The 26,438-nt window shown below is 41.6% G+C and overlaps 1 protein-coding gene, 2 non-coding genes and 1 pseudogene across 23 annotated transcripts in view; 2 read left to right on the top strand and 2 right to left on the bottom strand.

Annotated features, from left to right (window-relative positions):
• OSBPL1A (oxysterol binding protein like 1A) overlaps positions 1 to 26,438 on the top strand; it is a 237,688-nt gene that overhangs the window by 153,994 nt on the left and 57,256 nt on the right. For 20 of the 21 annotated variants that reach the window (XM_078347904.1, XM_078347903.1, XM_078347899.1 and 17 more), the window contains 2 exons: positions 739 to 901; positions 16,677 to 16,833. In XM_078347904.1, the coding sequence (XP_078204030.1) occupies positions 739 to 901; positions 16,677 to 16,833 (320 nt within the window). Of the gene's footprint in view, positions 1 to 738; positions 902 to 16,676; positions 16,834 to 26,438 lie in introns of those variants that run through there. The other variant, XM_078347908.1, reaches the window with a different exon arrangement.
• On the bottom strand, positions 20,132 to 20,938 carry LOC108588074 (annexin A2 pseudogene; annotated as a pseudogene).
• LOC118147082 (U1 spliceosomal RNA) lies at positions 21,721 to 21,884 on the top strand. Its single transcript, XR_004733250.1, has one exon. It is a non-coding gene; the product is annotated as a U1 spliceosomal RNA (small nuclear RNA).
• LOC118147005 (U6 spliceosomal RNA) lies at positions 25,530 to 25,637 on the bottom strand. The gene has a single exon (XR_004733188.1). It is a non-coding gene; the product is annotated as a U6 spliceosomal RNA (small nuclear RNA).

Genomic DNA, 26,438 nt, shown 5'->3' with positions numbered 1-26,438 from the left:
GGCCAACATGGTAAAACCTTGTCTCTTCCAAAAAATACAAAAATTAGCCAGGTGTGGTGGTGCATACCTGTAATCCCAGCTACTCAGGAGTCTGAGGCATGAGAAAAGCTTGAACCCAAGAGGTAGAGGTTGCAGTGAGCCGAGATTGCGCCACTGTACTCCAGCTAGATGACAGATGAAGCTCTGTCTCAAAAAAAAAAAAAGAAAAATGAAAACTAGAATGTTGATAGTCATTACCAGGCAACCTGTTTCCCTTCATTTGGTATACCAAGTATTAGCAACTATTTTGGGAGTAAACTGAGGGATTATATTTCATGCTTTGATATGGTTTGCTTTTTAATATCTAAAATTAAAAAAAATTGTTCAAAGATATGCCGAAACTGTTTTTTTAATTGTGTACTTAATGTTGAGTGAGAAATATTCTTTACGTTTAAAAAATTTATATGATTTCTGAATTGACTGATGTTCTTATACCGGGATCCTGATCATTTGAGCTGAATTTGTTTGCTAGTTCTTAATCTGTTTTCATTAGCTAAGCTGTTGCATGAAAAGGCCCCATGGGAAGAACAAAATTAGTTTAGTAATTTTGCTCATTCATCCATGTGCATGTAACACGACTGTTTTCATTTCTGATGTTGCAATTGAACTGGATCAAAAGCAAATAATTTTCACATCCTCTGAGTAAGTCTGTGTCTCCTGTCACTCTGAAATCTTTTTTATATATCTGTTTTCTTCTAGGTGAGGAATTTTAAATTGGAACAAGAACAAGAAAAAAACAAAATTTTGTCAGAGGCACTGGAGACGCTAGCTACTGAACATCATGAATTAGAGCAGTCTCTGGTGAAAGGATCTCCACCCGCCAGCATCCTTAGTGAAGACGAGTTCTATGATGCGCTGTCAGGTAACTCTGGCATCCTTCCCTCTGCACTGTTGGTGATTTAGTGCCCACCAGCTAAATGAGCAAGGTCCCCTTGAGTCCACTACCTTAGCGTGGACATCACCTTGAGTTTCTGGGAATAAATAGAAGTGATGTATCAGTATAGCTCCCAGACTATGTACTTTGTGTGTGTCATGTTATTAAGGCCAGAGTCTGAAAGTTTGGAATGAAATTCATCACAGTCTGCCTGTTCTGAAGATGTATGCTAGGCTAGGATTGGAGTGCTGTTAGAACTGCCCATGTTGGATTTGTTCTTTATTGGGTGGCCATTTCCTGAATACCTCCTACTGCCAGGAGCCAGCACATATTCTAAGGAGAGACAGACAGACAGTTTCTGTCTTCAAAGAGTTCTTTGAATAAAGAATACAGGTAACCAAGCACAAGTGCTTGGTGATAGCATAGTATGCTAAGTACCACAGTAGAGGTGTGACCACAATGTGTCTGGAGCAGAGAAAAGATGTCTAACTTTGCCTCAGAAACACACGATAAAGGGCAGCACAGCAGTTCTGCACGGAGCATGAGCTCCAGAGCCTGTCACTAGCCAGCTGTGTGACCTGGGGCATGTACCATGGCCTCCCTGTTTATAGTTTGCTCCTATTTAAAATGGGATCATTATAGTGTCAATTTCAACAGGTTGTGTGATGACTAAATGAGTTTGTCTGTTTAGACAGTGGTTAGAACAGTGCCTGGTGGTACTCAGTGCTAAAAAATGGGAAATGTATATGGAGATTCGAGGATGAGAGGAGGTACTGCTAAATAGTTTTGACCTTTTTGGAATTTATTTCAAATTTTTTGAGGGAGGTGTGGGTAGGAGAGGTGAAAGGAACATGGAAGGGGGTGGTTAGAGATCAGTGAGACTGAGAAAAATTCATTGTTGTATGGGAGAAAATTAAATGCATATATAATAGGTGAGCATATACAATTACTGAGCTTCACAACACTTGATCATGGACACAAGAAATCCTGGTGTATTTGAAGTGAAGGATCAAATTCATAATAGGAAATGAAAGAGAGGAAGCATGGTGAGAGGTAGGAGAGATGAGAACTGAAGATTAGGTTAAGGCAGTTAAAATGCTATGATCATACAGGACAAGGACAATGATGTTGGTAGGATGTAGATTGATGGGGAAGCAATTAATTGATTAAGTCAAACAATTGAATAGGAACATTGTTAGTAGAGGTTTGCTAGCAGTAAAAGAAAGGGGAAAAGTTTTTTTTTCTTTTCTTTTTTTTTTTTTTAGTAGAGGTTTGCTAGTAGTAAAAGAAAGGGGAAAAGTAATCTTCATAGCCAGATTTGATAACAATTGGACAGACAAGATTATAATGATGATGATGTTGTCAATTAATTATGGGATTTGTGAGAGTGACTCATGTTGGGAAGAGAAGGTAGGATTTGGGATCGACAGAATGAGTGACAAGGTAAGGGAAGCATTTAGCATATGTGAGGGAGGGTGGAGGGAGAATGAGTGACATTTAAGACTGCTGACATTTATTACATGTCCACCCTGTGCCAAGTCCAGCAGTGCTTCTTCTATGGGGAGCATCCAAAAAGGAAAATTGCAAGAGGGAGTCTAGGTCTAAATGCATAGAGCTTGGAGTATAAAAGAGCCCAGATACTTCATTTGCTCATCTTATATATTCTTTTTAAAAAATAAGACGTTTTGGCCTGGTGTGGTGGCTGAACAACTGTAATCCTAGCACTTTGGGAGGGTGAGGTGGGAGAACCTCTTGAGCCCAGAAGTTTGAGACTAGCCCAGGCATGGGCTAAAAATAGAAAATGTACTAAAAATAGAAAAATTAGCCAGGCTTGGTGGTGCATGCCTGTAATCCCAGCTACTCAGGAGGCTGAGGTGGGAGGATCACTTAAGCCCAGGAGGTGGAGGTTGCAATGAGCTGTAATTGTGCCATTGCACTCCAGCATGTGGATGACAGAATGAGACCCTGTCTCAAACAAACAAAAACGCCTTTAAAAAATCTTATTGAAGAACCCCATGTTTGTTCTAAGTAATTCAATATAAAAGTATGTGAGAACCCAGTGAAATTCTCTTCACTTCTTATCCCAATTAATCATGCACTCCTCCTCTTCCTCAGAGGTTCTGATTAACAGCCAGATATACTCTTTTACAGACCTTTTTTGAGCATCACATATACATGGGCTTGCGTATATATACATTTTTTTAAGTCACGAATGAAAGGAGCAGTGTAATTGCTCTGGAGCTGCTTTTTCCTGACAACTTGTCTTTGAAATCTTTCCTGTCAGTGTTATAAGCCCTAGCTCATCTTTTTCAAGGTTGCATAAAAGTCTGTAATATAATGATGCCACAGTTTCCTTAATCCTTCTCTTCTTGATAGACATCTAGCAGCCACTGTCTTTCTGTTTCTCAGTAATCTATTTTTTTTAAATGGAGTCCTGCTCTTGTCACCCAGGCTGGAGTGCAATGGCGTGATCTTGACTCACCGCAACCTCCGCCTCCTGGATTCAAGCCATTCTCTTGCCTCAGCCTCTTGTGGAGCTGGGATTACAGGAGCCCACAATGACTCCCTGCTAACTTTGTGTTTTTAGTAGAGACAGGGTTTCCTCCACCTTGGTCAGGCTGGTCTCGAACTCCCGACCTCAGGTAATCCGCCTGCCTTGGCTTCCCAAAGTGCTAGGATTACAGACATGAGCCACCACTCCTGGCCTCTCAGTAATATTTTAATAGTCATCTCCTCTGGGAGGAAGAGAGAAAAAGAACTATAGTCCCTAGATCAGGATTGGCAAATAAATTTCACCTCAAGTGCTAATTCAGATTGGTTTGCAGTATCTGCTGCTTTGTGGGTTGCTATGCTGAGAAGGATCGATCCTGAGGCTCAGTCCACGTGCCTGGGCTGATCAGCACATCCTGCCTTGGCTATAGTAAATGGAGTGAGGGTCAGATGCCAAGCGTTTTCTCCTTCCTCCTTGCCTCAAATGGCACAGCTGAGTTTTGTTACATTTGCATGAACATAGTAGCCCTTCTGTGGCTACTCCCACTATTTCCTACTAAAAATCTTGGAACAATTTGGCACAATACAGAAACTGCATTAAAATTGAGTCAGATGCCCTGTCAAGTGCTGACTTGCTGTTGACCTAGCCACCCAATTCATTGAAATCATCAAAGCCATCATGTGGGAATTACTTCATCTTCCCGCCACTGCGGTCTCTACACACTAGCTCCAACCCCGTTTCCTCCTTCACTCTGTTGCAAGAGAACAGATGAACCCCCTCATTAAGGCCATCTCTTCCTCATTTGTCCTGGTACCTGTCTCCTTGTAAGTTCTCGAGGAGACTTTTTTAGTTTTTGCTTCCTTCACCTACACTTTCAATACTGTACAACTTTAAATACTAAAAATTTCTCTATTAGTTTGCTATTGTCTGCTATTGCTGCTGTAATAGATCACCACAAAGTTAGTGGCATAGTAGACCATGCAAATGTATTCTTTTACAGTTTGGAGGTCAGAAGTTCCAGCATCAAGGTGTCTTCAGGGCTGTATTTCTTCTAAAGGCTCTAGGAGAGACTGTTTTCTTGCCTTTTCTAGCTTCTGGGGACCTGCCTGCATTCCTTGGCTCATGGCCCCATCCTTCATCTGGGAAGCTAGCAGTGGGACATCTTCCAGTCTCTCTCTGGCTGCCTGTGACTCTGGCCCTGCTCCTTCCCTTTTATAAAGACCCATGGCATTACATTAGACCTACTCAAATGATCCAGGATAATCTCCCCATCTCAAGATATGTAACTTAATCATACCTGCAAAGTCCCTTTTATTGTGAAAGGTAACACATTCACAGGTTCCAGAGATTAGGACATAGATGTCTTTGGGGAACCCTTGTCCTGACTGCCACAGTCCCCAAATTTATATCTCCAACCTTGATCTCTTGCTAGAGACTTACATATTGAGCTGTCAGCTTTATATATAAAAAAATGAATCTTGCTCTTCCTCCCAGATCCTATTTCTCCTAGAATTGACCTCATTTTTGTAAATGGCACCTCTTTCATCTCCTAAAGCCAGAAACTAGGAGTGATCCGTGAAATTCCTGTGAGACACAGAATCGAGGCCTGGCCATTCTGCCTTCAAATCATACCTTGAATTCATCTGTGTTCTTCTAATGGAGGATAGCAAAGTATAGGTGCGCGGGGCCAGGTGCGGTAGCTCATTCCTGTAATCCCAGCACTTTGGGAGGCCATGGCGGGTGGATCATGAGGTCAGGAGTTTGAGACCAGCCTGGCCAATATGGTGAAACCCCGTCTCTACTAAAAAATACAAAAATTAGCCAGATGTGGTGGTACAGGCCTGTAATTCCAGCTACTTGGGAGGCTGAGGCAGAAGAATTGCCTGAAACCTGGAGGTGGAGGTTGCAGTGAGCCGAGATCATACCACTGCATGCCAGCCTATCGACAGAGTGAGACTTCATTTCACAAAAAAAAGAAAAGAAAAAAAGTGTAGGTGCTGAAGCTGAATGCTTTTGCTGAGTCAGAGCTCCACCAATTCCCTTACCTTTGGGAAAGTTACTTCGCTTTCCTGTGCCTCATTTCTTCATCTGCAAATGGGTCCTAGGATCGTTGCAGAGAATTCACCGATACATGATTGTAGTGTACTTAAATCAGTGCCAGGCACACGAAGGGGCTGGCAGATGTTAGCTGTCGTTATCGTCACCCTCACTGCACCTACTCTTGTCTGGCCTCTTAACTGTCTCGGTGCTTCTAGCCTTGGCCTGCTCCTTCCCTTTTATAAAGAGATATGAATGGCCTCAGCCTGCTGAAGTTCATCCTGGTGCACACGCCATCCATGGTGATCCTTTGTTGACAATCACATCGTCGTATTCCCTCACCTAGAATTCTTCCGTGGTTTCTCATTGCACTTACAATAAAACTCAGACGCCTTCACAGACCTCCAAGGCTCTCGACATGACCCAGACCCTGCTGCCTCTTCACACTCATCTTGTCCCCTTGCTCCCTCCACTTAATGCACTGGTGCGGCCTCCAGGCCGCAGATGCAGTAGTGAGTCAGACAGTTGGATACACAGTTAAGCAAGAGCAAGGAAAAGTATACAGACTTCTACCTCATTTGAACCTTCATTTTAACCGCTAAATCATGACGATAGATGAAATCAAGCATATCCTGATATTGAGAAGGTATGAAAAAAAAGGTTTATTTCAAATTACTCTTCTTAAAAGATTTTAAAAACATTTTCACTAAATGTTTAATCTTTTAAAAAGTTGTTAAGTTGTTAACTCGTGTTACTTTAAAATAAAGGGATAACTTCATTAGATCTAAAGTCCATATGGTTTCCTGTTTCCCTTTATCATATCCCTTTAAGCTTTTTCAGATAAGCAAGATCAGTGGAAATCTACTCATACGGTAAGTGAAATGAGCCTTGCTGCGGAGCCAGCAGTGTAGGATAAGAGTTTTTCCAGCCCCCTGGGATTGCTTGAGAAAATCATTTTTCCAGTATGCTCAATGACTAAACATTTCATAAAACTACATAAAGCACACAGATTTCCCCCCCACAATTTGATTAAATTCCATCGTGTAAACTTATTTAAAAGGAGATAAATTTATTGAAGCATCACATTTTGTCCTCAATGTGTGTGTGGGTGGGGGTGTGTTTAAGGAATGAAATGATTATGTCAAGTGAAATTTCGGATGTAACTGTAAGGAAACACTTCCTGGGAAAGGGCTAGACACTCATGTGCATTGAAGCAAAAAGATTTCATGAGAAACCATTAGTTCTGTGAATAAACTATTCTGCAAATAAAGTTATAGAAACACTTAATAGAAGAAGAAAGTCGTTCTTCCTATTTCTTTCTTTCTTACTTTTTTTTTTTTTGAGACCAAGTTTTGCTCTTGTTGCCCAGGCTGGAGTGAAATGGTGTGATCTGGACTCACTGCAACCTCTGCCTCAGCCTCCTGAGTACCTGGGATTACAGGCATGAGCCATCATGTCTGGCTAATTTTGTATTTTTAGTAGAGACAGGGTTTCTCCATGTTGGTCAGGCTAGTCTCAAACTCCCTACCTCAGGTGATCAATCCGCCTTGGCCTCCCAAAGTGCTGGGATTACACTCATGAGCCACTGTGCCTGGCTCTTCGTATATATTTCTACCCTATCAGTGTTACTTTTCCTTATGTTTACTCTGTCTACCAAGGCTCTCAACCATCTCTTCTCCTGAGTAACCTTTCCTGACTCCTCCAGGCAGAATTAGTTTCTTCTTTTGTGTTTCCTTGGTTTAGATCTCTTTTATAGCCTCCTTGCATTTTGTCTCTAAGATAATATGACCCTGTAGGGGCTTGCACCTGTAATTCAGCACTTTGGGAGGCCTAGATGGGTGAATCACTTGAGGTCAGGAGTTCAAGACCAGCCTGGCCAACATTGTGAAACCCTATCTCAACTAAAATACAAAAAAATAGCTGAGCATGGTGGCGCGCACCTGTAGTCCCAGCTACTCAGGAGGCTGAGGCAGGGGAATCGCTTGAATCAGGGAGATGGAGGTTGCAGTGAGCTGAGATAGCACACTGCACTCCAGCCTGGGAAAAGAGCAAGACTGTCTCAAAAAAAAAAAAAAAAAAGAAAAAGAGAGAGAGAGGAAGGAAGGAAAAGAAAGAAAAAGATAATGGGGGAGGAAGGAAGGAAAAGAAAGAAAAAGATAATAGAGACCATATCTATTTATATCTCTGAAGTGCGTAGCACAGAATCAGTGTTCTCTAAGTGCTTGTCAAATGCAGGTTGTTGAGCAAATGTCATTGATATTTCTGTCCTCCCTAAAAATATATTGGTTTTCAATAATGAGACTAAGATAATCAGGAGTGCATGGTGATTTTACGCATCTATAATGACCACTTTGGATTCTGTAGGGGAGGAGAGGGATGGGTAGCAAAGGAGGAAGCAGGGATGAGATAGTATTAATATTAGAAAATGACATTTGTTCCCAAGGAGTTTACAATCAATTTGGAGATACGAGACTTGATACCAGGGAGGGGACAGATAACCAGTAGTTAAAGGAGAGAAAACTAAAGGTACATGACTTTAGGAATCTCTAATCATCTGCTAAGGAGTTATTTTTGAAACACTTACTACCAGTTAAATAAATAATGTCATGGTGGTTGTTCTTTAGTGCTAGCGTGAGAGCAGTTTCACGGAAAATTCCTGCTCTTTGAATATTGTCAGTTCAGAATGCATTATTGTTCTTACTGTATGTTCATTTTCCTTTTTAGAAACATGTTGAGATAAGTTGCTCTAGAAAGGCTTTCTTGCTAAGCTTTCCCCTTAATGCTATTTTGGTTGAAATGTGCATGAATAATGCATAAAATCCAATAGTGTAGATGAGCAAAACCAATACATAGTTATATCATGAAATTGCAACCAGTTTTAGCATTTCTCAGCAGTCATAAGAGTTTGTCTTTTAAATCTTGAATGCATGGAGGGCAGCAGCCATATCTCATTCATCTTTCCAAACTGCTTTAGCAACTTGCACTTGACCTGATCTGTGGTAGGTCCTTAGTAAACGTTGACTTACTAAATCCAAGTCACAGGAAAATACTTTGTTTTCTAATTATGGATTATTCTGCAAGTGGCCTTCGGTTCTGGAATTATTTTCTTTGTAGAGTTAATGCATAATGTGACCTTCCTAAAAATAAGGTTGAGAAATCAAGGCAAATTGGGAAGCTCTGGATTTGGTAGCTCAAATAGCTCCACATAACAGCTCCAGGAGCCCACACGCTGGTTTGTATAACTCCTCACCTTCAATTACATGAGCAGATTTTGCCAGTTGTAGAAAACAGTAGTAGATTTAGTTGCCTGGGGACAAGCTGGTACTTTTCAGAAACTCCGTCACCAGCAATACTCTACCATTTGGCTAATTTTGACCTTGGACATCATTCAGAGAGGATCTGTGTAGAATGTCTCCGACTCTCGTTGCTTGCTGCCAAGAATCTGTTTCAAGCGTTTGTCACTTCCTTAGTAAATTATTGCAGCGGTCTCTTGCCAACCCCCTCTGGACTCATCCTGGTTTTCAGTTTATGATTTATTTTAAATGTGATAGGTTATGTTTACTTTCCTTGTGTTCTTCATATTTACTGTGCTATTTCTGAGTTTATGCAGTTATACCTCAAGGCTAAATAAAACTTTGGCACTGATATTTTAAGCTGCACCTTGGGTTACTTTGGACATTTTCAGAACATGCCTGGTACGTGGGAAACCATAAACAATAAAGGTATTAAATTGAGCATGTGTACATTTCCTGGCTGTCTTCTGTTACCTTCAATAACGGGAGGAAGAGTGACTTGGATATTATCCACAGTTCTTCCGCATCTTGCTGCTTTGTGTACTGTTTGTTCTCAGGCTGGTTTCCAAAGGTCAGAATAAAAAAGTGCTTATGAGGAAAACTTACAAGAATTGTTGGCATGTTTATATTGTGAACTTTATGGCCTCTTCTTTCAGCCTTTTCATAGTAGAAAAAAATGAACAAATCAACACTTGGACAGTTTTCCCACTCAGTAAAAAAAGGAACATAGCGGTCAGGATCTTCTGAATTCTGGAGTAAAGTTAAAGTCACCATGACCCAGTGATAGCCATTTGTTGGCTTCCAAGCTAGTTTGATGAGAAAGGAGACTGTGTTCAATCTGAATGTATTTAAAATAATTCTGAGTTCTAATATGGACAGAATTTCAAAGATCTGAGGCTGAATGCAGTGGCTTATGCCTATAATCCCAGAACCTTAAGAGGCCGAAGTGGGTGGATCACTTGAGGTCAGTTGTTCAAGACCAGCCTGGCCAACATGGTGAAACCTATCTCTACTAAAATACAAAAGTGCTGGGCATTGTGGTGAGCACCTGTAATCCCAGCTACTAGGGAGGCTGAGGCAGGATAATTACTTGAATCCAGGAGGCAAAGGTTGCAGTAAGCTGAGATCATGCCACTGTACTCCCAACTGGGCGACAGAGCAAGACTGTCTCAAAACAAACAAACAAACAAAAAAGAACTTTAAAGATCTGGGCCATTGTAGACTTATCACATTAAAGCAAACTTAGTGGGGTTTTAAATTTTAGTTCTATTAATACTGCTGTTTTAATTGAGAAATTAATCAGGTAAAGATTCTGTCCACCTTCAATGCTTCTATAAACTAGAGCATTTATCTTGTAAAATATAGTCTGTTTTTCAAAGTGTATTCTGACACTTCTTATTTCTTTTTAAGAGACAGGGTCTTGCTCTGTTGCCCAGTCTCAAACTCCTGGGCTCAAGTGATCCTCTACTTCAGCCTGCCAAGCAGCTGTGACTACAGGTGCACACCACTGCACATGGCTTGATGGTTTTTCTATAAAAGATAATTCTCAATTGAGTCACTTGAATCCTTTTGGAACTAGATGGGAATAAACAAACCTACAAATAAGTGCTTATCAAGTATTCAATTTCCCATCATTACTCAGTGCTGTACAGATTTCCCTAAGAGCTCATCAAAGTTCAGTAAATAATGTAGGGCTATTTCATAAATCTTTTATGCTGTTTTTCAGGGGTCAGTGAAATATCCTAAAATTTTTGAGTGGCTTTGCCTGTTTATAGAAACGTGTATGTTTGTTAAGGGGAAAATGCAGTGGAACATAAAAAGCATAATGACAGGCTGCCATTGTCTGAAACCTAGTTATGTATATTGTAAAAATAACTTCTGGCCAGGTGCTGTGGCACATGCGTATTATACCAGCATCTGGGAGGCTGAGGTGGGCAGATCACCCGAGGTGGGGAGTTCGAGACCAGCCTGACCAACATGGAGAACTCTATGTTCCATCTCTACTAAAAATACAAAATTAGCTAGGCGTGGTGGTGGGTGCCTGTAATGCCAGCGACTCAGGAGGCTGAGGCAGGAAAATCACTAGAACCCGTGAGGCAGAGGTTGTGGTGAGCCGAGGTGGCGCCATTGCACTCCAGCCTGGGCAACGAGAACAAAACTCCGTCTCAAAGAAACAAACAAACAAAAAAACAAAAAAACTTCCTTCTGCTGCATTAAAAAACATGGCTTTAGAAAAACTGACCAGTTTTCCTTCCATGTGGCCATGTTTTGTTCCTGGCAGTGGGGTACAAGTTCACTGGACAGAGTAGTTCATACATCCCACGTGACAACTCATTTGCTTTTGAGTGACAGGTTTTTGTATGTTTGCTTGGCTTTTGGTTTTTTGTTTGTTGTTTTTACTGTGGTAAAATAACATAAACTTTCCAACGTGGCCCTTTTTGAGTGTGCAGTGCAGTGAGATTAAGTACCTTTACATTCCTGTGCAACCATCACCACCTACTCTTTCCAGAACCTTTTTATCATCCCAAACTGAAACTTCATCCCCATTAATTACTATCTCCCCATTCCTCCCTCTTCCCTCCCCTTGTTTGTTTTGAAAGCCCAGGTGTTGTGGCCTCAACCTACTGCAAGAGAGAACTGTAACCAGCACATGGGAGGCAGGATGCACCTCCCCCCATTACTTCATGCCTTCTCCTAAGGCATTACTATGTTCTAGCCCACTAGCACTTTGATATTTATATGTCTGGGCAACAGTGAAGAACCCACAATTTTAAGATTGAATTAGCAGTAGGGCATGGTGGTCCATGCCTATGATCCCAGCACTTTTGGGAGGCTGAGGTGGGCAGATCACCTGAGGTCAGTTCAACACCAGCCTGGGCAACATGGTGAAACCCTGTCTCTACTAAAAATACCTCTCTCTGCTAAAAATACCTGTCTCTACTAAAAAAAACCCTGTCTCTACTAAAAATTAGCTAGGTGTGGTGGTGCACACCTGTGGTCCCAGCTACTTGGGAGGCTGAGGCAGGATAATTGCTTAAGTGCGGGAGGCAGAGGTTGCAGTGAGCCAAGATCGTGCTACTGCACTCCACCCCGGGCAACAGAGCGAGACTTCATCTCAAAGCAAAACAAACAAACAAAAGGATTAAATTATCACTTCAGAGACACTGAGATGTAGCACTGATTTGTTTTACAGGGAGACTTGAAAATAACTTCTATGGATAGGCTTTGACCTTCGTCAGTAACCTCCACAGTGGCTGTGCCCTCTTTGGTATTGAGCTAAACATTTTTAAACTTAAATAACTCTAGAACTACAAGTCCCACATGAAATGATGCTGTACTAGAGATCGACTGTGTGACCAAGGCTTTGAGGTACAATCTCTCAAGAATGGGTCTCTGTTACTGACAGAGTAAGCCCCAATTATTTCACACTATATTCATTCCACATTTCTCTATTCATTGTACTGGAAATCACTGAGCTTTGGCTTTTAAGCGGCTAGTTTTTATTTCACAGGCACTGGGAATCATATAATTGATGTTTCCTTCTTTGCCTTTGAAACCAGAAAGCTCAGAGTTTATGATTTCTCTCTAGTGATATAAAGAACCTCATGACATGTATTGAGAGACCTAGCTTCATTTTTTCCCCCCGCTACCTGCTTTTGATTTTTTTCTTTCTTTCTTTCTTTTTTTGAGACAGTTTTGCTATCTTACCCAGGCTGGAGTGCAGTGGTACAATCTTGGCTCACTGCAACCTCCACCTCCTGTGTTCAAGCAATTCTCCCTGCCTCAGCCTCCTGAGTAGCTGGGATTGCAGGTGAGTGCCACCATGCCTGGCTAATTTTTGTATTTTTGGTAGAGATGGGTTTTCATCATGTTGGCCAGGCTGGTCTTGAACTCCTGATCTCAAATGATCCAGCTGCCTCAGCCTCCCAAAGTGCTGGGATTGCAGGCATGAGCCACTGCACCCGGCCTGCATTTGATTTTTATTTATCCTATATAGTCGGTTTTAAGACTGACTCACAGCCTCATGTCCACTCATTCTGTGCCTTCTGCTGCCATCCCACTGCACACTCCATTCCTCGCTGTGATGCCCATGCTGTTCTTACTGCTTGGGACAGCTCTTGTCTTGTAACTGTCCTCATCCCTACTCTTACTCCTTGTCAGTGAACTCAGCTCAATCATCAGCCACAGTCCTTTCCTGATACTCTGTTCTCCACTTACAAAATTGACTAATGCCTCCTTTGTGGCCCGCTGCTCCCATTCAGACTTCTGTTGTCACCTAGAGAAATCTGCTGAACTCATTTGTTCACACTTCCCCTCTGCTGGACCATGCGCAGGGACCAGATTTAATGCTTCCTTCATTTCACAGGCCTTGCACATGGTACAAGGAAGGGAGGGGCTAATTAAGCAGCATCAGATGTGGTGGATGAGTCAAACTAAAGAGTTGAAACATGATGATTGGACTTTGCAATGTGGAAGTCATTATGACCTTTCTCAGAGCCTTTCAGGGGAAGGGTGGGGATAGCCTGAATATACTATACCAAGAAGTTAGGGAGCAAGTTGGGAGGGGGAGGAAAGCAGTGGGGAGACAGGGAGAAGAATGAGGACAAAGAGAGGGACAAGGGGCATAAGTCAGAGGCTGCTAATCACAGAGGACAGGGTGTGCACTGTCATCTGGTGGAGCATTCCTAAGGGTCAGCGCAGTGGTCCATGAGGGAGTTCTCAGTGTGACTGATGAGGTCGAGGGTCATGGATCTTCAGCTTGTGTAGTCACTGAGTTGAAATCTTGGTCTGTGAAGTCTGTCTTTGCTTCATAGAAGCTCTTAGTGTTTCTTGTTTAATGTTTACTCTGTCTGCTTTTGCTAAATAAATTCTTTTTAGGCGGGCAAGTCCCTGCCTTATGATTTGTGTCTGTTAAATTGCAAACACTCTATCCCGTGCATAAATGCTTGAGGTATTTTGCTTCGTTGCTTTATGATTTTCACGACATCTGAATCGTAAACTAATATGACATCTTAAATAATACTGACTAGTACAGACAAAATTATTTTTTGACTTTTTGATGTTTATTTTTCTCATATGAAACAAACTTCACAATGTGTGAGTGGAACCGCACCCACCCCTGACCCCCACCCCAAGACGGCTGTTACATCTCCGATTCAGGTCTTGTTCCTGCTCCTTCCGGCATGTCCCACACCTCTGCCCAAGCACCAATTCTGTTTAAAGATTTGCCATCGCACCATCTCTCCTCTGCAGCCTTTCCTCACAGCCCTGTGCCTCCTCCAGAAAACTGACTGATCTCTTTCCGCATGTGCCCTAAACAAACTTCTGTCATTATATTGCACCCATTTTTAATTTTTCTTTTCTTTCTTTTCTTTTTATTTTTTGAGACGAATTCCTGTTCTATAGCCCAGGTTCAAGCGATTCTCCTGCCTTGGCATCCTGGGTAGCTGGGATTACAGGTGCCCACCACCACGCCTGGCTAATTTTTGTACTTTTAGTAGAGACAGGGTTTCACCATGTTGGTTAGGCTGGTCTCAAACTCCTGACCTCATGGTCTGCCTGCCTGGGCCTCCCAAAGTGCTGGGATTACAGGTGTGAACCACTGTGCCTGGCCTATTGCTCCCATGTTTTCAGACATCTGTTTACCTTAACCAGACTGATCTTTCTTCAGTGCAGAGAGAAATTATTTCTTTGCTTGTATTTTAGAGTTTCAAAGTATTATCGTGATTTTTTTTTGTCTTTGCATTATGTATGTTAAAAACAGTCTTCTATTTCATTAAGTTATTCTTGTAAACATAATTTTAACAACTTATTTCATCTGACAGCAACTGTTGCCCTCTTATTGACTATTTAGGTGGTCTTTAATTTTTTTCAATAATATTATGTTTCCTTCTGCCAAAATTGACAATGAAAAATAAATGTCTCTTTAAATGTATTATTAAAATATCTGTCTCTAGCCAGGTGCAGTGGCTCACACCTGTAATCCCAGCACTTTGGGAGGCTGAGGTGGGCAGATCACCTGAGGTCAGGAGTTTGAGACCAGCCTGGGCAACATGGTGAAACCCCATCTCTACTAAAAATACAAAAATTAGCTGAGCATGGTGGTGCGTGCCTGTAGTCCCAGCTACTCAGGAGGCTGAGGCAAGAGAATCGCTTGAACCCAGGAGGCGGAGGTTGCAGTGAGCTGAGATCGCGCCACTAAACTGCAGCCTGGGCGACAGAGTGAGACTCCATCTCAAAAAAAAGGAAAATAAAAACTCTGTTTTTTTTTTGTTATAACGTATAGGACAGAACAAAACTATATTTTCAGAAATTTTACTAAAGTTATATTTGCAGAAAACAAAACTTTCCCAACATTAAAACCCTTTCTGTAAGTCACTTGGATGAGTCATAGGGTAGGCATTTAGAGTTCAAGGTGCATTAGCCAACCTGTACTTGGACTAGCCCAGCAGTCATTCTCCTGAGTTAGCCTAATGTGGTAAAGTTAATGTTCTGTGATTTTTGTTGAAATATGTAATGCTGTAGTGGGGAAAGAAAGCAGTAAAACATTTTATTTCGTGACCAGTGTAGCTATAATACGAATTTAGCAGACTGTTGATAAATGTATTGAAATAGGAAGTTTGCTGGAACGTGTGTCAGAGCTGCGGGTGAAGGAGTGGCTTGTCCTGTGCTCAAGATGGGAAGTTAGAGGTCATCTTGAATTTCCACTTTAATAAAAACTCATTTAAAGTGTGATGGAAATGGACTGACTACTGTTTGGAGCTGAAATACATAAAACATTCAACAAGGAATCAGAAAACCTGGGTTCAAATTCTGTTTCTCCCACTTGCTGAACATACCCATTTTATACTGTCACAAGCTGTGAGAGACCATTAGTGCTTGTTAATAACCACATTGTCTGGCCTCACCTCTGCGAAAGCATCCTTGAAATGCTCAAAAGAGATGAAGAATGTGAAAGCACCTGGAAATTCCAATGTCATCTACAAAAATGCATTGTCTTCTTCCCAAACTAGCAGATGGTGCCGCTCTGAATATATAGCCAATTGGAAATATGACATTTCCATCCTAAGAATGCCTGCCTGACAATTACTGTGGGGATGCTTCAGGTTTCTGTCCTTGAAAATTTAAATATTATCATCCTGGGAAAAGTAATTTTAAAAGTATCTTATTTATTTTTGTATAGAGTCAGGGTGTCACTCTGCCCAGGCTGGAGTGCCAGTGGTGTGATCACAGCTCACTGCAGTCTCAAATCCTGTCCTCAAGTGATCCTCCTGCCTCAGCCTCCCCAGTAGCTGGGACTACAGGTGCACACCACCACACCGGCTGTTAGCTTTTTAAAAAACTTTTTGTAGAGATGAGGTCTTGCTATATTGCCCAGGCTGGTCTTGAACTCCTATCCTTAATCAGTCCTCCCGCCCCAGCCTCCCATAGTGCTGGGATTACAAGTGTGAGCCACTGACCCAACCTTTTTAAAGTATTTTAAAAATTACTTCGCTTTTATGTCTACAGTATTGGATGTAATTTAAACTTCTCAGAAGGACAGCTAGCTACCACAGCTTTTTCATTATACATGAATTTTAAAAATTAAATTTTTTGGAAGTTATCCTTAAGATGCTTTGTGAGGGAAGAAGGGGAAATTTTGGGGGACAACCACTGAATATGATTTCTTAAAGAACTGGGTAACCTTTAGAGATGTCTTTTACTATGTCAGACCTGTTTACTTGTAAGCTTATATAAGTGTACATCTGTTTGATAAATCCACTTCAGCCTTATTGGGTGCAGGTTCTGTGAAATCCCTGAGGAGGTAGTTAACGGATGGATTGTTGCGGGACAAAGTAGGCTGCTTATGTTTCAAAGCCTGATGCATGAAGGGCGGGATCCATTGTTACGGAAGCCTCGCACCCAAGTTCAATTCATTAACCATGAACCTGCTCTGCCACAGATTCTGAGTCTGAACGGTCCCTGAGTAGATTGGAAGCAGTGACAGCACACTCCTTTGAAGAGGAAGGAGAGCATTTGGGCAGCAGAAAACACAGAATGTCTGAAGAAAAAGATTGTGGTGGCGGAGATGCTCTCTCCAACGGCATCAAGAAGCACAGGTAGGATCTCCTCTGACGGTTGTCACTGCTGCTGTTGTTACGATCAAGTACATTAGGATTCAGAAAGAAATGTATGCCTTGTCTTCATTTTTCCCTATGTAGGGGATTTATATTGCTCTATCACCTCAAAGAAAGCATTTAACTTAAGTACCTTTTCCTCTGTCTATTTAAGAGAATCATCTATAATTGTAAGAACAGAGTACAAAACTTGGGTGTAGCAACCATGTTCTAAGAGGGGTGTGTAAATCCTTTAGTTGGTGAGTTAGAAAGGTTATTCAGAACTACCTATTGAAACTGATCCTGTGTGCCCTTTCTCATCATACATCTTTTATGACTCTGCCTTCCATTGCTATTTTAGTGTCTGGTCATTTGATCTTCTAGTTGGTTTTATTAAGAATGAATGGCAGTATTTCCAGCCTGTTGATGCAGTTTAGTTAAATTTAAACAAAGATGTTTATTAAGACCCAGAAGTTGCTGAACATACCCGTTTTGTACTGCCTAATAACATTAGGATGTTTTTAATCCCCTTGATTGCTTAGTCCTAGAGATTGTCCCAAATTAATGAGGCATAATGGATACCCACAGTTCTCTGATTTCAGCCCAAGTTTATAGACAGTGGTGTATATGCCTGCTAGTATTCATATAGTAAAATATTTTATTAAATGATCAGTGCAGGATATATTCTGTTGTCATTGTAAAACCTACTTTTTGGGTAGGGAGTTATTAATGGTAATTTCTGGAAGGTAGTTTTTCATTTACTATTTGTAGATTGTGTAACTCTAATTCCATTTCTGTACTATGATTCTGGCCACAACTGGTTTTGACTATTGTTCTAGAAAAAAATGTATGCATCACTTCTCTGGCTTATGTGTATTTTCCCTTTGTTAACAAAAATGTCTCAATATTTATTTATTTTTCAAAGATCAGTGAGTTTTAGGTACCCAACTAGATTAAAACAGAGTTTTCTTTTGTTGGGTTAGAGGTTTTCCTCTAAACATGCTTATGATGGCAAAGTATGTGTCCAGCAGTGAATATCTTTCCTGATTTCCTCTGTAGTTACTATCAGTTTCTTTGGAGTTCAGTACAAAATTCTGTTTAGGACATGAAATACTTAACAGTGAACTTGGCAGACCTACCAATCTCTAAAGAGAAGATAGTCTTTAACTATTTAACACATACACCATGCCAGTGTGGTGAGAACACAGGTGAAATCTTTGGAAAGTTCAAAGAAACACGCACCTATTTAGTATTATTAATATCAGAAAAGGCATTGTGCTCAGATGCTGTCCTCTGCTGTAGCTACAGGGGATTTCTTTATTGCTTCTCAGGGCCTGGCAGTTCTTTTGTGTGTGTGCTATAATCATGACAGGAGTTATTTTGCATTTGACAGAATTATACCATATTCATACATTCTGTGTTCTAAAGTCAAACCCAGAATGGTACAAATGTGAAAGTTAAGATGAGATGAAACTTTCAAAAACAAATGCAATCAGGACAGGTCACTAAGGAAGAATACAAAGAAACTAGGTGACCTAACCAAACCAGAAAAGTTGAACTGACTAATGAGATGCGTCTTATTAAACCTATAAATGTAATATGATGTTCTTCAGTTATTCAGAGTGAAAGAGGAAAACAGGAAATTGTCAGCAGCCTAATATGTGGAAAAACATAATATCCTGTTTTTAAAAAGTAGCTTTCATAGGAGTTTTTAAAAATCCTCTTTTCAGGCCGGGCATGGTGGCTCACACTTGTAATCCCAGCACCTTGGGAGGCTGAGGCGGGCAGATCACCTGAGGTCAGGAGTTCGAGACCAGCCTGACCAATATGGTGAAACCCCGTCTTTAAAAAAAAAAAAAGATTTAAAAAAATCCTCTTTTCATAAAGTTCTTCTCTAATCAAATAAATAGAGCAGATGCCACACATAATTTAAAAGTTTAATTTTAGAATAGGAAAAAAGGGTATTCAGTGCTATCACATCCATCTTGCCAGCACCCTACGTTCCATAATGAATAATCTGTGATTATAATAGACAGTTTTTATATGGATAAGAATAATTTGTCTTCATAGTAGTTTGGGTTATGTTTTAGAAAAACAGGCATATGTTGCTACATGACCTGGAGATTGGCCTGAATTGACCAAGAAATTTATTTGACTCTTGTGTGTTTTTTTGTGTGTGTTTTTTTTTAAGATGGAGTCTAGCTCTGTTGCCCAGGCTGGAGTGCAGTGGTGCGATCTCGGCTCACTGTAACCTCCACATCCTGGGTTCAAGCAATTCTCCCTCCTCAGCCTCCTGAGTAGCTGAGATTACAGGTGTGCACCACGATGCCCAGCTAATTTTTATATTTTCAGTAGAGATGGGGTTTCACTGTGTTGGCCAGGCTGGTCTTGAAATCCTGACCTTGCGATCTGCCTGCCTCGGCCTCCCAAAGTGCTGGGATTACAAGTGTGAGCCACTGCACCCAGCCTTATGTTTTATTTTTAAAATACATGTGAAAATTATATTTGTCCTTGTCATAGATTTCTGTTTTCTTTAATATTAAAAAATATATTTACTTACTATTTATTTAACTTTCCCATAGAAACCTTGCATTTCCTCCTCACCCCATGCCACCAGTACTATGCCCTGGGAAATACATACATAAAATTAGGGAGACATGGGAAACATATATATTATAAAACATTTTTTAAGAGAGAATGTATATTTTTTTAATTGGGAAAGAGAATATTACAAATTGTTCCCATAGCAAGTATTAAATCCCAGCTTAACTTTTTCTTGTAAAGTAGAACAAGCTTTTTCAACCATTATTTTCTTTTTTAGCCATGCCACAGAAGTTTAATGTAGAAGCTGTTAAAATCGCACCACCTTCATTTCTGTGGTACTTTTTTCCCAGAAAATATCAAGTTGCTTTGTGGAAAATTAGCTGACACTATACTGTAGTCAGGTTTATATTTACAGAGCTTATTGCCATCTTGGCCACGTTCCATAGAAGCAATTCTCTATGCTTGGACCTAATCTATTATGTTTATTTTGAGCTCTAATCTTCTAACTTGTTAGCAGTTTTACCCAACTTGTTATATTTGGTAAAGATACTGATATTTACTTCAACCGTGTCTCCAGATACAGTGTAAATGATGCTAACAGAAAGCAAATTAGTCAGCATCTGCAAATGTTGGATCCATGTTATGATTCTGTAAACGTTATTCACTATATTAACATGAATAGATTAAAGGAGTAAACCATATGGTCGACCTAATAGATTTTAAACATTTCAAAAAAACTAAACGGTTATTCAGAATAATCAATAAATGCATTAGCAACATGTCATAAGGGCTGTAGCTCTTGTACCTATCAAATACTTTCTGGAGGTGGCACATGCTTCACTCGGTCATGATGCTGATCCACTTGGGAACATCAGTTCCTTTCCTCTTCACTCCAGTGTCATAGAGATCCCGGGCATCTTGGTCAATCAGTTCATAATCAATGACAGAGCCATCCTCTGCTCTTCTGCCCTTTGCTAGGGCAACCATCAGCTTGCGGAAGTCACCAGATGTATCCGAAATAATGTCCTTCTCCAGATCAGTCTTGTACATTTCCTTATAGACTCTGTTAATTTCCTGCAGCTCCTGGTTGGTTCTTGAGCAGATGATTTCAATGAGGGAGTCCTCATCGGTTCCCAGCCCCTTCATGGAAGCTTTTAGCTCAGAAGCATCATACTGAGCAGGTGTCTTCAATAGGCCTAAAATCACCGTCTCCAGGTGGCCAGATAAGGCTGACTTCAGTGCCGATGCAAGTTCCTTCTCTGGTAGGAGAAGGCAATATCCTGTCTCTGTGCATTGCTGCGGTTGGTCAAAATGTTGACAATGGTGACCTCATCCACACCTTTGGTCTTGATGGCCGTTTCAATGTTCAAAGCATCCCGTTCAGCATCAAAGTTGGTGTAGGCTTTGACTGACCCATCTGCACTTGCGGGTGTAGAGTGATCACCCTCCAAGCTGAGCTTGCACAGGATTTCCTGAACAGTAGACATTTTGAAGGAAGCTGGGCCGGGCGCCGACAGCAGAGAGCGTCCCCAGATGCCGAGCTTTTTTTTCTTTTTTTACAACTTTAAATAGACCTTTAATAACTGGGGTGTGGTTTAGGACTTCAAGGTTGGATGGTCTAGGCACGGAGACAGTGGAGAGCTCAGGCCGTCTGAGACTGCAGCTGGCGGTAGCCACGGCGGCGCATGTGGACCTCGTTTTTGCGGTAGCCGTCCTTCTGCTCTCGGAAGTAGCCACGGTAGGTGCCCTGCTTGTGGTCAAACACCCGCTCATTGTTCTCCACCAGACTGCCCAGCTTCTCAGCCAGCTGCAGATTGTTTCTGTAGAAAACCCGTAGAAGTTATTAGAGTAAGAAAGTTTGGCCAGGCTGCTGTATACAAAATCGGCCCATTACATTTCTGTGTATCATCAACAGACAGAAACTGCAATTAAAACTGAGAGGGAAGATCTTTATAGTCACTTTTAAAAAGTCACATACTTAGGAATAAGTCTTGGGGAAAAAAAGAGTGTAATAATAAGACTTTCTGAAAGAGATAAAACTTACTGAAAAGGAAAACTTATCGTCCTGGTATATGTAATAGAGCTCGCATAGCAGATCAGTGAGGGAAAGACTAGATCGTTTGGTAAATGATGCTTGGATAGTCATTTAATATGGAAGGAAGAAAAAAGAAAATGGATCTTTATTTCATATACAAATTCTAGATGAATCTTACACTTAAATGTGGAAGTTCAAAACTTAAATACTTTGGAAGAAAATGTAAAATATCTTTACAATTTTGAGATAGGGAAGGATTTTTTAGGGACTTTTTTTCATCTGATTCTAATTACTTGTACTTGATCTATTCACTACTTACCTGGCAGGGGAGATACCATGATCACGAAGGTGGTTTTCCCAGGGCGAGGCTTATCCATTGCACTCCGGATGTGCTGGCCCCTGCGATTTCCCCAAATGTGGGAAACTCGACTGCATAATTTGTGGTAGTGGGGGACTGTGTTCACGCTTTCCCCTGAAAAAAAAAAAAAAAAAAGAGTTCTGTAGTAAATGTGGCTGAGAATCTCGGGTTTACTTTGCTGAAATGGTAGATCAGGACTCCAGACGTTTGCTTAGTTTGTTCACCCTTCTGACTGCTTTAGATTCTAGTTTTTAGGTAGCCACAGAAAGAGGAGTATATCAGTTGTCACTGCACACAGAGCATTTACACAAGGAATGCACTGAATTTACCTGTTTGGGCTGAAAATGTAAGCTAAGAAAATACCTTCCTGGAAGTAAGATTACAATGAAAAAATGTTGTTAATGGTAAATAAAAATTATTTAACATGAATACATTTAATCACTAGAATAAAACCACCTTGGTTTTAAAACCTCACTCCCTAGACCAGGCACGGTGGCTCATGCCTGTAATCCCAGTACTTTGGGAGGCTGAGACAGGCAGATCACTTGAAGCCAGGAGTTCGAGACCAGCCTGGCCAACATGACGAAACCCCTTCTCTACTAAAAATACACTACCTTGCCAGGTGTGGTAGTGAGCACCTGTAGTCCCAGCTACTCAGGAGGCTGAGGTTGCAGTGAGCTAAGATCATGTCATTGTACTTCAGCCTTGGTGACAAAGTAAGACTCTGTCTCAAAAAAACTTATAAAATAAAATCTCACTCCCTAAAGATATGGGATAGATGGTCTGGGCTTAGACTTCATTAGGTCAGGGAATAGAGTTAGCAACAAGTCACCCCACCCAGAGACCTGGTGCCATGGGTAGAAAAAAACCCATGGCTGGGTGCGGTGGCTCACTCCTGTAATCCCAGCACTTTGGGAGGCTGAAGCGAGTGGGTCACCTGAAGTCAGGAGTTTGAGACCAGACCTGGTTAGCATGGTGAAACCCCGTTTGTACTAAAAGTACAAAAAACTTAGCTGGGCGTGGTGGCACACACCTCTAATCCTAGCTACTCAGGAGGCTGAGGCAGGAGAATCAATTGAACCTGGGAGGCGGAAGTTGCAGTGAGCCAAGATCACGCTGTTACACTGCAGCTTGGGCAGCAAAAGTGAAAAAAAAAAAAGAGAACACCTGTGTCTATCAGGAAGTATTTGGAGTAACTCCTCATCATGTAGTGACCAGGAGCACAAGCTACACCTCTGATTTTCAGAGAACCCAGGAGCAGTAAGGGAAAGAGCAAGAGCCCTGCTCAGAATGAGCCAGATTTGTGGTGATGGGTGGGGGCTGGAGGAGACGGTGGTTCCCAAGACAATGGGAGTCTGTGCTCCCCTTTTACCTCCCCACTCCCTTCCTAGAATACTTGTCCGGGAAAGCAGAGGGTTGCAATAAAAAGAATGAGTAGCATCACTAGAAACACAAGCAGGCCTGCTGTAGAGCCCACCTCTTTCACAAGCTGGAAACAAGCCTATCTCAACTCTCCCCAGAGAGAAAGGGAACTAGGGACCAAGGAGCAGGCAATGAAAAGCTTTCAGAGGAATCGTAAAGGAAGATGCTTGGTATCCTAAAAAGGCATGGAGGTCAGATGAGGGCACCACTGTGCTATGGTGTAGGCTGACTGTTGGCAGTACTGCCATGGCAGCTGTCTGTTATCAGAGGCCAGTGGAGATTGGACACCTGGAGCAGATTGTCAGGTTGAATGGCAGCAGCTGAAGCAGAGGACTAAAAACCAGCAGGCCACTCATTACATGTGACATCCATCTCTCCCACAAAAGTGCATTTGGAGATGTAACAAATAAGAGAGAGTGCCAGCTTGGCAGGAGACTAGACTGGTCATCCAGCGAATAGGGCTCCAATTTTAAAACCTCATCCAGGACTAACAAGCTGCTAGGCCATGGAGTCACTTCGAGTGTGTTAAGAAGAAAAGAGGCAGAGTGAGTCTAGATTCATGAGAATTACGTTGACAAACCCAAGCTGAGTTGCCCGGCTTATTGCCAGGAATGTCTGTGGGAAAACTGAGACATCTCTCCTCAGAACATTCTCCTCGTCCTGCTCTAGTTTAAAGAGCAGATAGGAGTTGCTCTTTTAGAAACAGGCTGAGACTCTTTAAAACACAGTTGGAAAACCCCATAGTTGCTCTCAGTTCCAGCATTCTTGAAGCAAATGATGGTGAGACACATTTTCACCTGACTCCAAGCGCTTCTTCTCATCTAGTCTAGATGCGTGATGATTGTGGGCAAATAAGAGTGGTTTTCTAGGGCAGCCATAATCTGTAAATCTTTGCTTAAAGCAACCACATATCAAAGAGCTGATAAACTTATGTGTGAAGAGAAATAAAAATATATATTTTCAGGCGGATAATCCCATTTCTAAAACTTTTTATTTACTCTGGAAATTTTCAAACATACCTATAAGTAGAATAATATCATGAACCCTTTCTTCCCATAACTCAGCCCCGACTTTACCATGTGCCCAACTTCGTTTTATCTATAAAGCACCTCATAAATGTTTCAATTGATTTTTATTATTTGTGAGCCAGTCTCACCCCATTGTCCAGGCTGGAGTACAGTGGTGTGATTAGCTCACTGCGGTCTCAGCTCCTTGGGCTCAGGTGATGCTCCCACCTCAGCCTTTCAAGCAGCTGCAGCTACAGGCATCACCACCATGCCTGGCTAATTAAAAAAAAATTTTTTTTTTTTTAGAGATGGGATCTTGCTGTGTTACCCAGGCTGTTCTTGAACGCCTAGCCTCAACAGATCCTCCCACCTTGACCTCCCAGAGTGCTGGGATTACAGGCATGAGCCACTGCACTTGGCCTTTTATAATTTTAAAGCAAATTCAGACCAGGCATGGTGGTTCACATCTGTAATCCCTGCATTTTGGGAGACTGAGGCGGGTGGATCACCTGAGGTCAGGAGTTCTAGACCAGCCTGGCCAATATAGTGAAACCCCGTCTCTACTAAAAATACCAAAAATTCGCCGGGCATGGTGGTGGGTGCCTGTAATCCCAGCTAGTCAGGAAGCTGAGGCAGAAGAATTGATTGAACCCAGGAGGCAGAGGTTACAGTGAGCCGAGATAGTGCCACTGCACTCTAGCGTGGGTGACAAGAGTGAAATTCCATCTGAAAAAAAAAACAAGAAGGAAATGCAAGCTATACCATTTTATCTTTATTTTTTTTAAGGACATGGCTTTTTTACTAAAATAAAAATTGTGTATTTGTGGTGTACAACATGGTGTTTTGAAATATGTGTACTGCACATTGTGTGATGGCTGAATCAAGCTAATATATGCATTACCACATGCTTATTTTTTATGGTGAGAACACTTTAAAGTGTATTCTCTTTAGTGATTTTCAAGTATATAACACATTGTTATGAACTATAGTGACCATGTTGGACTGGATGTGGTGGCTCAATCCTATAATCCCAGCACTCTGGGAGACCGAGGTGGGTGGATCACCTGAGGTCAGGAGTTTGGGACCAGCCTAGTCAACATGGTGAAACCCCATCTCTACTAAAAAATACAAAAATTACCCGGGCATGGTGGCTTGCACCGGTAATCCCAGCTACTCAGGAGGCTGAGGCAGGAGAATCGCTTGAACCTGGGAGGCAGAGGTTGCAGTGAGTCAAGATCGCCCCCTGCACTCCGGCCTGAGTGACAGAGCGAGACCATCTCAAAACAAAATGAAAACCATGTTGTACAGTAGATTTCTTGAACTTATTTCTACAAAAAACATGGAACACTTCATAAATTTGCATGTCATCCTTTTTCAGGGGCCATGCTCATCTTCTTTGTATCATTCCAATGTGTAGTATATGTGCTGCCAAAACAAGCATTCATTTCATCTTTTAAATAACTCACTATGTATCTCTAAAGTAGTGGGAGTCTTGCCTCTAAACCACGTACTATTATCATGCATAAATAAAAATTTCTTAAATTTCATAAGTATTTAGTTAGTATTCACATCTACTTGATTGTCTCATAAATGTCATTTAGTAATTGGATCCCAGAGTTCCACACACTGCCTTTCGTTTATATGTCTTTTTTTTTTGAGACGAAATTTCACTCTTGTTACCCAGGCTGGAGTGCAATGGCGCGATCTCGGCTCACCACAACCTCCACCTCCTGGGTTCAGGCAGTTCTCCTGCCTCAGCCTCCTGAGTAGCTGGGATTATGGGCATGCGCCACCATGCCCAGCTAATTTTTTGTATTTTTAGTAGAGACGGGGTTTCACCATGTTGACCAGGATGGTCTCGATCTCTTGACCTCGTGATCCACCCACCTCGGCCTTCCAAAGTGCTGGGATTACAGGCTTGAGCCCCCACGCCCGGCTATATGTCTCTTAAGTCTTTTTACTCTGGGTTTCCTCTTCCCTCCCTCATTTTTTCTTTCCATTTATTTTTCAAGAAACCTGGTCATTTGTTGTGTAGAGTATTCTACCATCTGGATACTGCTGGTTGTATTCCTGGGATATCATTCAACATGTTCTTTTACTCCTGAATTTCCTGTGGACTGATGGTTATTTACAGAGGCATGGCCAGATTTATGTTTCAGTTTTTTAGCACAAAATTCATAGGTATACATAGCATAGGTACTTCCTATGACATCAATCAGAGAGCATCTGCTCTCTGATTCTC

This window comes from Callithrix jacchus, chromosome 13 (assembly GCF_049354715.1).
Source record: "Callithrix jacchus isolate 240 chromosome 13, calJac240_pri, whole genome shotgun sequence".
In the NCBI taxonomy this organism is placed as follows: Eukaryota; Metazoa; Chordata; class Mammalia; order Primates; family Cebidae; genus Callithrix; species Callithrix jacchus.
This window is presented reverse-complemented; position numbering and strand designations above follow the sequence as displayed.